Source organism: Antrostomus carolinensis, unplaced genomic scaffold (genome assembly GCF_000700745.2).
Source record: "Antrostomus carolinensis isolate BGI_N321 unplaced genomic scaffold, ASM70074v2 scaffold22465, whole genome shotgun sequence".
Classification (NCBI taxonomy): Eukaryota; Metazoa; Chordata; class Aves; order Caprimulgiformes; family Caprimulgidae; genus Antrostomus; species Antrostomus carolinensis.
The window spans coordinates 151,373-165,272 of NW_010314698.1; the positions used below are offsets into that span (position 1 = coordinate 151,373).

Here is a 13,900-nt window from a genome sequence, read left to right on the forward strand (position 1 = left end):
GGTGTCTTGTACTGTATTTTTTATTTTGAATTGACCACATTTGAACAGATGTTTGAGGAGAACAATGTTTTAAACAGTCTCCAGACTCTGGGCTTACAATACTGCTTTATAACACTGTCGCTGTGAAGCTTTGGAAAGCCCTCACTAGCTTCTCTTCAATAAAAACAAGTTTACTATTATAGAAGGGACATTGCTGAATGTATTTTTAAACCCCTCTTCTCCTATTTGAAATATTACTCTTTCTCCAAGGGGTCATTCCGAGTTACCACATTCTTAAGGGTTTGCAAGTGGGTGGAAGTGGCAGCCAGTGTTTTGTTTCGCTAAATGGTTCTCAGATGTGTTTGATGGCCATAATACAAATGATTTGTTTGTGTGTGAAATTCATGATGAGACGAGGGCTTGAGATTTAAGGTGTCTTGACAAGGGAAATTATGAAAATCTGCATATCTTATAAAAATAACAGCATTGCTTTCACAGCCAGCTGCTTCTTTACACATTTTTTTGTGTAATCATCGTAACACCGCGTGTTGTTTGCTGTCCTCCTCCAAATGACAGATTTTCTTGCACAAGGGAATATATTACAACACTTGCCTATGGCAATGGATAATTTATGGTCTAAGTCTGAAGAAATCTCTCCAAACTATGGTGTATTAACAGAAAAACTGTATGTCTGTTTCTTTCTATTCTAGCTTGTCACCCAGATGCTGATGGCTTACCTGGCACGTCTCTCGGCCATCGCAGGCAACAAGATAAACTGTGGGCCTGCTCTCACATGGATGGAGGTAGAGTGTGAAGCTCAGACTGTTCTTTATTTCCTGACCTTAGCAGCAGAGCAAGTCACAAATGTGCTCTCCTGCCTTTCTGGAAAGAGGCATAATCCTTCCAGACCTATTGATGTCAGTGAAATGCTGTCCTAACAGCTTTATTCCCTCACTGCAGGCATGTAGGTGGCCACAAAAGTTAGAACAAACAGAATCAGATGCAGTGTTAAGAATATAGGAGCATTTTTGCCCTCTTGCTTGAATGTTATCACCCAAAGACACATCATTCTGCTGATATTCACAAAATAAAAGGAGGTGGTGATTCTAGTGAAGCAGAGATTGGGTCAGTGGACCGGCTGGGAAAGTTGTGTTCCTGGCTGAAGTCTCAGTAATAGCTTGCAGAAAGCACGTACATTCTTATGCTCCTTTTTGTCCAGGCAATACTGCAAGTGCAGCAAGTTTCTAAAGCTACAGGAGCTGTCTCAGTTATGGTGTTTATCTGTCCTCTTTTTTTCTTTTTTTTTTTCTTTTTCCTGGTGATAGCTACAGAAACAATAAATATTATCTGCTCCTGTCTGCCATCGCTGCTGGTTAAACTGCTCAACAGAGCCTGCCTTGTGCTTGCAGGGGCACTGTTTGTATATTGTGAATTGCAGCTGCAGCTTTGGTTTCTCTGTTAATAGTCTTCTACCATCTTAAACAATAAACCTTTTTGGGCAACCAGTGTGTAGGAAAGAATGGGGCTAAAGTGACCGAGGCCACCTGTCTGTGTCTCTTGCTGATTAGTCTGGGTAGAGATATATGTGTCTTTCCATTGCCTGATGATATTGCTGCACACCAAGAGTAGAAACAACTAATATTAGGCTGTTGCAATTCATTTTTAAATGGTTGTAATAAGGATTGAGTGAATTTTCCTGCAATTTTCCCCACTGGGACGCTCCTCACCCTGAAATCCTTTGGGTTGAGAAAAATCTTGGAAACCTTTTCAGCACAAAGAGGGGAAGGAATTTATAGAGAAAAATTAAACTGTAGAATTTGCAGCAACACAGTGGACCTAGAGATTACAGCAAGCCTGTTGCACATGCAATACAGAATAACCTTTCCAAGTAACTGTGAATCTTACCAGATTTTAATGGAGCACAAAAATCTAGGGATTTTGAAAGTAGGCTGACGATTGTAGCAAGGGGTGGGAGCCATGTTTTCTTAAAAGAAGAAATGAAAAGGTGGGAGAAAGTTGGAAGTGACACTAGTTTTTGGTTTGACAGCATTTCCTCCTTACCCCAGTGCCTCTTCTTGTGCATTAATTCCACTTTCCAGACAATTTTTTAGTCATTTTTATATTGCCATTTCAAGTACTTCAGGAGAAACAATATGATTTGATGTTAATGGGAGGTGTAAACATTCACTGTCATGTTACTGTTTGTACACAAAGATGCACAAATACAGTATTTTTCTCATGAGCTGTGTGGAAGGGGACGTACAACCTTCTGCAACAGGCTGTATGAATTGTTCTTCTTCCTTTCTGTGTGCTGTGCCCTACACTGTCTCTCCGTGCTGCTCTCCTCGGGGGGCCCCCAAGCTGTGCTGTCTCTGTGAATCAGCTTGAAGTCTCTGCCATGTATGAGCACCAATAAAATGCCTCTTCACTTGTCCTCAGCTGCCTCACAGTCTCCTGTGCTCTTTATTTCAGATTGATAACAAGGGGAATCACCTGCTAGTCCACGAGGAATCATCCATTAATGTTCCTGCTATCGCTGCTGCCCATGTTATTAAGAGATACATCGCTCAGGCAGCGGATGAACTGTCCTTTGAGGTAAATAATTAAAGGAGCTTACATTCCTTGTTGTCATATAGAGAAGAGTGTAACCTCTGTGTGTGTGTGTATGTGTGTGCATCAGGGAAATATTCAGACACTTTCAGAATGTTTTGTGAGGTGAAGCTTAGAAGATTCAATTAAATATTAGATTTGCATTGTGTTGGATACAGTGAGGAGTTCAGTCATCTTTAAAATCTGGCTTTACTTGGCATTAGTTATCTTCTGATTAAGCAGATACTGCAAAGTACTCTAGCCTGGTCTCTGAGCAGCAGCAGACCCTGCATAGTTTGCACTGTACAGTGGATTAAAAGTCTGTTCAGGAAGACTCTCCACATATGTGTGTACATGGACACGTGCCAATTTAATTATTCATTGGCCAGTTTACACAACCTGTGTTCCTGTTAGCAAATCTCTGTCTAAAATAATTTTAAGAGCTTCTGCTCCCATGAAAATTAAAGAACCAGATTGTCAAAGAATTGGTACTTAAAGAGCAGATGATAATCTAGTACTGTTCTGAAAATCTTACTTGATGCAGAATAGGAGCTGCTGTGGAGCACAGATGTGGAAGATCAGGCCCTGGAAGTCTTTGGGTGTCTGGCTCTTGTCTGTTCTACCCAGAAAGCAGCATTTTATGCTCTGATTGTTTGTGTGCAGTGGTACTGTCAATGGAGTATTCCCAGCGTTATACAAAAAAGTGTAAAGGAAAGCAGTTAGAGCCCGAAGGAGTTTTTGTGATCACATTCTTAGCATGCAGCACAGGAAATAAAAATAATAGTGATAGTCTAGTGCTGCCAGGGTTTTGTTCAGATTCAAAGACGAGGCCATTATTAGCGTAGACCAAAGAACCAGGCTAATCAGAAAGACGCGGGTATGTCATCTCCCAAGTTCAAATGCATTCGGTGGAGGATACAGGCTGTTTGTCAGCCTCTCAGTACTAAGAAAAGCACTAAGATGGCATTCCCTGCTTGTAAATCCTGCAGCTCTGTGCCAGCAGGATAACTTGGCCTTGCAACTGTCATGCAGCCCAGTGAGTGTTAAGAGACACAGCATCCAGGCGGGGAAACCAAGGCACACGTGGCTTCCCAAGTTTGCACCTTGGCAGAGGGAAGTGGGATGCGATCAGTTGTTTTATAATGCTGCATTCTGTTCCCTAACCCAAACCATCCCTTTACACTTAGGCTATTGTTAATTTCTCACAGGCAAATTGCAAAAGGAGCTGACTGGCATTTACTCACCAGTCCTTGGGAAAATACCTGGCTTCTCTGCTCACTGTGCTGACAGCAGTTTCCTTAATGGAAATTTGCTGTGCTGTTGGTTTGCTGTTCCCTTGAGGAAATCACTTCACTTCCCCGTGTCTGAAAAATGGGGATGTGTTATCTTCTTTGTAAAGCACTTCGACATGCATCTGTAAAATATCTGATAAAAGTTGTGCATTGCTGTTAACAATTTTTGCTGTAGTTAGCTGCAGTATTTATTTAGGTTCTGGCCATTCTACTCTGTCCTGTCTCATTTTTTATAATAGAGGCCACATAGATCTTTATTCCCATCAAGCCAATTTTTGTATTGATTATACTGATTTCCTTTTGAACTATTGCAGTATTAAGGGGTTTTTTTATGTGAATGAGCAAAGTTTCAGAAAACCTGTTTGGTCTCCTTGGTCATTTTCCTTCCTGTTGCTGTAACACCAAATCGTCTCTCTCCTGTTCATTTTCTGATTAAAAAAAGTACATCTTGGTCAGTTTGTGAACTAGGAAGGGAGCTCTTAACTGTTTGCTGTGAAAGGAAAGAAGACAACATATGTCGATGCCTATATACACATATATAGGACATGCATTAAAAATTAGTTCAGCTCCTTGAGAATATTTTGCAAAGTGTCTCATCCTATCACTGCTTACTGATGTCTGCAGCTTAATCAGAACGCTTCTGTAGCCTTTGGCAGAGAGCCTGCTGCTTTTGAGAATTGTTTGCTTATGAACAGCTGTATGTTGCATAATGCAATCTTCTACCTCACAGTTTGATTTTACAAAGGCAGATGTCTCAAGATTGGCCTGGGTGCCGTTGTACAGGTTTTTTTTTTTGCAGTGCTGAAGAATGCTGTTATTTGAATTGTGCTTTCCTCCTAGCCACATTGCAAGCTGTGATTGATGTTGTCAATCTTTTGCAGGTGGGAGACATAGTGTCTGTTATCGATATGCCACCAAAGGAGCTGACCACGTGGTGGAGAGGCAAACATGGATTTCAGGTAGGCACAAGTATCAGACTTTATAGTGCAACTTAAATAAAGGCAGGAAAGTCAGCAGTGTGTTGATAGAACTGCTGTGCCTGCACAGGATTACTCATGGATATAAGCAAAGTGTCCCTGCATTGGTGCAAGAGAACTTCCCCTTTCTCTCTGGACTTGGGATAGAGCAGACACGTGGTCTTCACACAAAGTTCTTACAAGTTAGGGGTAGCTGTGACCCTTTGATTGACAGCTGGCCTGATGTTAGTGGAAACTTATGTTGCACCATCTCCAAGGCAGCTGACACTGTTATTCAAATCATCCCATTCCTTCCACTGGCTAAAACATAGAGGAGCAGAGAAAGCCAGTTGATAAGACACTGCCACTGACTTGGACAAGCCACCCAAATAATCTGTGCTTTCATGTCTCCAACGATGGTGCAGTGTAAGTGTCACTGTCTCTGCAAATGCAATAGCAGAGAGATTTGGACTGAATTGTCAAAAGATCCTAAACATACCTGGAATTAGGTACCAAAACTTGGGTGTTGAAATGGCACTTCCCTTCCAAAAGACATGTTATTCCCTAGCTTGGATTTTCTGATTAGGAAATTTAATTTTAAAAAGTCTCTATTTACAAAACAAAACCCCAAATCTACTGAAGGTTGGAGTAACTGACTTTCTACCTCCTCACACAGTAGTGTTTCATGTTTCAGCTCCTTTCGAGTAGGAGGGATTTTCATACTGCAGTTGTTGTCTGTGAGTAGGTGGAATTATGAGTTTGCTCTGGAGAAGGGTCATAATTGACCAGACACTTGTATATTTTGGCCTGGAAAGTCTTCTCCAAAGCACCTCAGATTTTCCCTGACAGACCTTTCTGTGCCAGATCCAGATTGTGGTTCTGCTGTCATTAATACCAGGGCCGTGTGCAATTGGATCCCCAAACACTACAAATCCCATCTGAACAGAGTGATAGTTATACGATTACATTTCTGTCTGATTAGCCAGAGCATGTGCGATACAGCTTTTGTTGGCTTTATATCAGATGTGGGAGTTCAGATAATATCTCATTTGTAAAATCAGAGCAGCATGGACCTGCTTTGAAATTGCATTTGTTTCTAGGGTTAAGGTAATTATATTTCTTGAACAAACTCGACTGTTGTTCCTCTAGTTTTGAAAAATGTTATTATGTCTTTGCAGGACTTTTGTTCTGATCTTAGAAACCCTAAAGCTGTATTTGCTGTGCTATCAAAAATTAATGAAATACTTTAGTACTGCTTGGGATCATCAGGCTAAGCCACATTTAACTTCCAAGTGAATCGATAAAACAAAACAAAACAACATTGTGCGTGCAGAGACTTTGCACAAAGCTGATTGATTACAAGTGTGTGGTGTCCCCATGCAGGATGTAGATTCCATTCTTCACTCCACCTTGCCATCAGGCTGGCTGAAATTGTGACTAGATGTGAAGAGCATCTCTGGTGATTAAAGACCCAAGAAGCAAGGGAGCTCTCTTGCAGTTTGTCTCTGCCTCCTGTCTCTCAGATCAGAGCAACCCTATTGTGCATTCCCAGCATAAAGACACGTTGAGGAGCAAACGGCTTGAAAAGGGGTTTGTCTGTATCCGTGTGCAGTCAGTGTACTGACACAACAGATCCAAACAGCTGCACAGACACAGCACTGTAGTTTTGCTTCACAGAAAATTAGGGGTGGAATAATCTTACATCTTAGATTATAAGCAAGAGTCTTTGACAATATGAACCAGATCATGGCCACTGAACCACGCTGTTGGAAATGCAACAACCATCATGTGTTTCAGTAGCTCTCAGGATGTGTTTGCACAAATGCTGAGGGTGAAGTTAGCGTGTTTGAAGAAGTTCCTGCCTGTCAGCTGAGGTGGGGTAACAGACCATCTGTGTGCTTTCTGCTCCTGCTGACTGCAGAGGAAAGCTGGTTAGCTCAGAGGTGGTTTTCAACAGCTGTATCGCAGTGACGGGCAGTCATTTCATAAGCTATGCTAACTCAGTTCTTACTGCATAAACATATCTCTTCACACCACCAGGGATCTGATTTGCAGAGAGGTGCATTTTTACTCTGAATTGACAGTTTTTTGTCATTTCTTTGAAATGTACTTATCAGAGCTTTTCATTTCCGTGAAATGCCATCAGCTACCAAGAGATGCAGATTCTAGAGTTGTACAAAGAGGGAGAGGGGTTTTAACCTGTGTTTCAACTTTAAGGCCCGTAAGCTGTGAGTGTACAGAAAAAGTACATTTCCTGTTGCAATAGAGTTTTTTTGACCATACTAACAGCTGCAGTGAGAAGAGAATTAGGAGAAAGGAAATTTCTCTCTGGTGTTGATACACCAGACCTAGAGATGTGTTACAGTTCAGTAACGTACTTGATAAATACTTAAAAAGAGTGTGTAGGTGAAAAGTGTTGTTCTAATAATACGTGTGAGAACTGATGAAGCTGTGCAGCCTTTAAAACATTTATTATAGGCAAGCAATTCTGTTCCCATTTAGGAACAAGAGTCGCTGTAAACATGATAGCAATCTGTTGATCCAGTCATTTTAATTAATAAAATAAATCAGCCATTATCTTGCCAGATAGCTGTGGTTCTGAGATCAGATAAAAGGAGGAGGAGGACCAAAGAACAAATGTTTGGACAGTTTGTTCATGTTACTTCTCAGGTTTTTGGTTTGTGCTTGGAAAGGAGTAAAAGGTTTTATCAAACGGACCCCAGCTTATATTCTAAATCATGTCTTGATAGGAGGAGAGCAAGTTTTCACTGAACATGGAAAAAATTACTTCTGGACTTAAGGACTTTACCTGGTTTTGAGCATTTAAACCAGGTGTGATTGTGTCTGTCTGGGCAGAAGTTCATTCCTTTGTGCATTAGAACGGGGGGGGGGGGTTCTCCATGTTGTGAAGAGGAACAAGAGGCAGGTCTACAGGCATCAGCAGAAATACAAATCCCATAGGTTGTGAGTGTGTTCAGTTTGAGCTGCAGCTTTGATTCAGCGTGGAAGTGAATTTATTCTTTGCCAGCCAGAGCGATCCTTCAGGAGTGAATCACTGTTTTTCTTGCCCTTGAGATTTCTGTGTTACAGTTGCGGGTGCCTTTCTCTCCATACCTGATCTAATGACTGCATTGCAAGACACTTAATCCTCTGCAGAACAAAACAACCCACTGGGCTGCTTATAATTTTCTTTGCTTAAAGTAAAATGATTTTAAAGACATTTTTCCTTAAGCCTTTTTCTTTTCAAATGTCCTTAGTGAGTCACTGCTTTCATTGTAAGATTGTTACCTAAATTACAGCCACCTCCACATCAACAGCCTTCCAGCCCTCTTTGTTCTCCTCTCCTTCTTCTTCATGCTTTGTCTTTTCAATCAGTAACTCCATTTCAGACATCTGAATCACCAGGGACAGGCCCTTTTTTTTGATGCATAACTACCTTTTGATGTTCTGAATAGTTCTGTCTTTTGGGCATAGTTTCATTAGTTGCTCTACTGCCCAACAGCAACCTGCACGGCTGCTAGAGGTGACACCAAACAATGCACAAGGCGTGTGTAACCAGAGGTGGATGGGACTTTTTTGGAATCAACCTGTGCTTACCTGGAGCTGGAACTGGCTGTGAAGCTGCAGGCCCTTGCTCTCAAACCATGTTCCATGCTCAACCTGAACACAGGCTTTAAGACTGAATGTGTTTCCCAAAAAGGGGGATGTTCAGTCTTGGGCTGGTCAAGAGTAAAACAGACTGTTAGTTGAGAGCGTGGGGTTGGGGTTTTTTTGTTGGGGTTTTTTTTGCCTTGTGCATCATTTTGTCATAAATGACATGTGTATGATGTCAGCATAGGGTACCAATTAGTGAAAATGGCCTGGGAAGGCAGAGCACATTTTTGTGGCTAGTGTCATAGAATCGTACAATCCCAGACTGGTTTGGTTTGGAAGGGACCTTAAAGCTCATCCAGTTCCAACCCCCCTGCCAGCAGCAGGGACACCTTCCACTAGACCAGGTTGCTCAAAGCCTCATCCAGCCTGGCCTTCAACACTCCCAGGGAGGGGGCATCAACAACTTCCTTGGGCAACCTGTTCCAGTGTCTGACCACCCTCACAGTGAAGAACTTCTTCCTAATATCTCATCTAAACCTTCCCTCTTCCAGTTTAAAGAAAGTCACTTTGGAAACACCAGTTCTTAAATGAGATGCCAAATTTTGATTTCTGGTTCACGTGTGTTGATTTGGGAACTCGCTGCGAGCAGCGACCATCTGCCCGGTGAATGTTATCACCTGCAGAGCAGGCGACGCGCGAGAGCCCGGTGGACGTGTCACCAGTGACGTCATTCCTCAGCCAGATGGCCGCTTCCATTTGCAGAGCAGTGCCAACTGCAGGAACAGATTGGGCAAAATCACGTCGGAACTGATTTGCCACGAGCTTCCTACTCTGCACGCATCCGCTCAAACCACAGTCACAATGTCTCAAGCCCTGTTTCATTTGCCATTTATGTTGCTACTGCTTTCTCATTTGTTTAAATTCCCTCCTCCTCCACTGAAAATTATTACTGCTATTTTGACTTTTCCCCTTGAAAGCCTCGTGTATCTTCCAGTTTTAGCAGATGCTGGCAGAAAAGTGAAAAAATGATGTAGTAGCTGTTGCAGAAATGTTTGCATCCAACAGTAGCCTGTGCTTTCCTCCTTTGCTTAAGGTGTGTAGTGATTTTTTTAACCTTTAGATGACCTTGTCTTTATTTAAATACATACTATCCTTGCTATTAATTTTCATATGTTGCCAAATCCTTTAATCCTGGCTTGAGCTCTAACGGTGCCTTGCTACATCTGTTGAGATTAATTCTTGGACTAAACTCATTTATTTATACAAAATCGTGGAAACCTTTCCAGCAGCATCTTTTAAGTGGGTGGGAACGAGGCACAAGTTGTAGGTTATGACCCTAAAGATGATCTCTTGGGGATCTTACAATCAAAGTCAGAATAAATGAAAAAAAAAAAGAACCATAAGCACTATTACCAGTAAGTTGACATCAGAGAGCTTGTCAACACCAGCACAAGTGAAAATTCTCTTTTCCTTATAAGTCCATTAGAATTATTGGTTGTGAGCATGGCAAAAAATGATACATTGAAAACAGATATAGTGTTTTATTTGGGAAAGATTCCGAGATATCTAGAAGCAGTACCATATAACCATCTTGAGTCTTCTTTCATTTCTAAATTCATGTTTAGCGTTGTATATTGCATCCAGAAATAGGAGATGCATTATATTAACAATCAAAGACAAACGAGCTTTTGATTACACTGTGCGATTCTGGGTTGGATTTAAGAGGATTGAGGATGAATGAAACTATATCCCTTCAGCTGTGGAGTCTCCCAAATACATTGTTTGTGTGATGGGGTCGAGACTTTCACTGAATATGTACATTTTTCCTAACTTAAAACTTATCTCCTGCATCTCTGCCACAGGAAATGTCCAAGAGAGACTCTTAGCTATAGGAAAGTATTTAAAAACCATATCATGTGTTTTGTTTAAATACTGCTACTTTTTATGTAGGTACCAATCAGCCTGTTTCTCAACATCTCCAGCAAAGCAGCATCACTGAGGTGCCTGACGAAGGGCCCCTGTATGCAGAGCTGGTATTTGTGCTGCTTTTCTTGTGCTAAGCAACATCTTTCTGTCTATCAACCGCACAAAAATCACCACCACGTTATATAACTCCAGGATATCATCTCAGCTGAGTGAGTGGTTAGGTGAAGCCATACATTATCTTTGGTTTTGGATGGGTTCTTCAGTTCTGTGAGTCACTTGAGCAGAAGCGTAATGCACGGGCCAGTCTCAACGACAGGAAACCACTGATCAGAGGAGCAAGGTCTGCTGATCATAGTTACAAGTTCTGTTCCCATGCTGTCGTAGTCTTAACAAAAAGCATATTCCAAGTCTTTAACGTTAAGTGTGATGGATTACAGTTTGTCCTCTTGCTTGGACAAGATGTTGCCTTGCTGGATTTCGGGGGTGTGGGAAGAAGTTGTTATCTGGAATTACTATTAACTGTTGCTTCCCTGAGGGAATTCGGAATAGTTTCAAAGTCTGGAGTGTTACCTGGACACACCATGCATGACACTGCTACTAAATGACTTGGGGGTTTATGGGTGAAAATCAACTTGGAGTAGGAAAATTTTTTTTTCCTTGGAGACAAAAGAGAATTGTGTAAGATGAATAACTAGAGGAGGGACTGTTTGCCAGACTGGCAGTGCTGCCTGCCTTGTGGCTCCGATGCATTTCATAGATGTGCTAACATGGCTGGCAGCAGTCCTGGCCCAGCTCTTCTGTTTAGATGAGCTTGGGGCCCATCCGCTGGCTCTCTGCCATGTATTGTTGCAGCACTTGACCAAACTGTGGCTGCGTGAAGTGACTTGATGCTTTCAGCTGTCCAAATCACATGCCGGACACAGGGCAGGAAATCCTGCTTCTGGCTTAGCCAAGGTGTCTCAGAAGGCTGGTGGTGCTTGAATTACATGTCACAGTACAGAAGCTGTGTTGGGTGAGGAGGTGGGATAGGAGAGAAGAAAATGTCTGGAAATACAGACTAAAGGATAAAAGTTGCCAGAGGCTCTGGTCTGGCCTGGCCTGACTTTCACCTGGGATGAGAGTAAGAAGGAAGACACTGTGACGTGGAGAGAAGGTCGGGATGCTGGGAAGTGTAAAATTCCTCTCTGTTCACATCTTAGCCCGAATCCTTAAACAGTGGGAGGGAAATAATTTCACTTCTCCCCAGATACAGAGACCTTTGAGTGGCATGTGAATTTCTACAGGCTGTCTTATTGAAACAGAACTCGAAGATCCTCCCCATCTTCTAGTCTTTAACTCTTATGTTGCTTTAGACAATCTCCAGCATTTCTGAATTTAGAGAGGGAGAAACGCTGTGTTAAAGGTCAGTGCAGGAACGCTGCAAATTAACATTTCAAAGTGATCAGTCCCAGGACCTCACTGGGAACTGGCTGCTTGGAGATGTCTTTGGAGATGTCTTCATTGTCAGTGATGCTGGCACAATTTTTTTGCACAGCACTGCTATGTGGTAGCCCAGGGTGGGTCGTTGCTTTTGAAGCATCTTCAAATATTTGCTAAGGAGAATCTTGCCACTGGGGTTTCTTTCTGGAATATTCTTTCTGTTTCAGCTTGATTAGCAGGTACACAGATAAATCCGAACGGTCAAACAGCTTGTGCAGTGTGTTTGTCAGCTGTTCTCTCAAATCAATTTTCAGTACTGGTTGTTGTGGCACGATTCTCTCTTGTCCTTTGCTGATAGGGAAACTGAGGCACAGTGGTTGCACTGGCTTGTCCATGTTCAGAAGCAGATAACGAGGGTACACACCAGGAATTCTGGCTCTTGTTAGAGATTTTTTTTTGCTACATCATGCTGTTTCTTCTAAAAATACTCATGTTTATTTCCAGTCAAATTACTGGGTTCTTCACTTTACTCTATGTATATTTTATTAAACCTGTTCTCAGCTCTTAAGTTTGAGTTGAATTCAATTCAACTAAAACCACATTGAAGGTTTTTAGCAAGATCTTTAAACACACTTCATTTAAATGCTTCAGGAGTATCACTTCTTACCCACGCTCATGAAATGAAGTGCACACAGGAAGGCTGGGACACAGCAGAGAGCTTTGTGCATTCAAAATGTCTTCTCCTCACTTACCATCCAAGAACAGGCATTTTTCTGTCATGGGACTGTACAGACATGCAAATATATTGACCCATATTTGATTTCAGTTTTCGAAAGGAATAAAATACTAAAGTGCTTGTGAATAGAGTATTTTGACAGTGAAAAAAAGGTCAAGTGTCGGTGAGATTGGAGTACAGGTCACTGAGATGCTGAGAGCTGAAACATCTTGCTCTCTTCACTAAATTTCATGTTACATACATGCAGCCAGGTGCAGGAACCTCAGCTAAAATCTTTCTCTCTCTGTCAAGTTCCACTTGAGATTTAAGGGTGCGTGTCACTTGTCCTCTCCTCTCTCTCTTGCAAGTTGAATGTCTCTGTCCTGTGGACCAAGCTTAGAAAACAGACTTACAACCATATTTTACAGAACTAATTATTTGGTTTGTAGAATTTTTAGCTGCATCATTTTGAAAAATTATTACTCTTATGCTGATCGTTTTATGTTGGATAATGTTATGGAGCATCAGGCAAGCAGAGTTTGAGGAAGATGTTTAACAGTTGCTAGTTTAACAGTTCGGATCTTAAAAGCACTACATTCAATATTGTGCCTCTCTCTGTTTTTCCTACAGGTTGGATTTTTTCCTAGTGAGTGTGTGGAACTGATTAACGACAAAGTTCCTCAGTCCGTGACCAATTCTGTGCCAAAACCAGGTATGTGTATTGTTTTATCATGCAGTGAAATAAAATGCAATTATTCTTTTGATGTTCCATGTTTAATATCTCCTTTATACATATCATGTTATACTCTGTGTATTGATCATTCTTTATAGATACCATATTATCCTTTCTATGTGTTGATCATCCACGTTACCTCTCTCTGAATCGTTGCCACTGTTGAATGTCTTTTCATCTGCGGTGTTTTGTAAGCTGGTGTCCATGTCCATCTCCTGCATGACTGGAAAGAATTTAAGCTTGAAAGAATTTAAGATTCCTTCAGCAATCTGTAACTAGTGATTCCATGCAACATCTCAGTTCTTGGTGTCCAGAAATGTTGTCTGTTACGTTTTTGTCATACAGAACATACAGGCGACCCAAAAATGTTGATGCTGACTTAGATGGAATAGATTAATTAGGTACTGGAAGCTTCTTTCTCTTTGGGGATTGATGGAGAAAGTCAGATGGAACAGCACTTGGTATCCTAATTGCTTCTGCTCTGGGTACATGACCCTACCTACTTCCTGCTGCCTTCTGGACAGTTGTGTATTGTATGAGATACAGGCAAATTAATACCAAGCTCTGCTGATGAAAGGAAAAAAAGGACATCTTGGATCTGATTCTACTGTCATCTTAGTGTCCACTGGAGGTGATTGCAGTTAGATGTGCTGGCATAACTGAGGTCTATGCTGAATTTACTGATGGTGAAGCTTTT

General features: G+C 41.6%; 1 protein-coding gene across 1 annotated transcript in view; it reads left to right on the forward strand.

Moving 5' to 3' along the window:
- Positions 1-13,182, forward strand: part of LOC104524757 (rho GTPase-activating protein 32) — a gene marked incomplete at its 3' end in the record, with an annotated part of 81,991 nt that extends 68,809 nt beyond the window's left edge. The window contains exons 7-10 of the mRNA XM_010167730.1: positions 690-782; positions 2,452-2,574; positions 4,742-4,819; positions 13,101-13,182. Coding sequence (XP_010166032.1) covers positions 690-782; positions 2,452-2,574; positions 4,742-4,819; positions 13,101-13,182 — 376 coding nt within the window. The remainder of the gene's footprint in view (positions 1-689; positions 783-2,451; positions 2,575-4,741; positions 4,820-13,100) is intronic.
- Between the last annotated feature and the right edge of the window lie 718 nt (positions 13,183-13,900).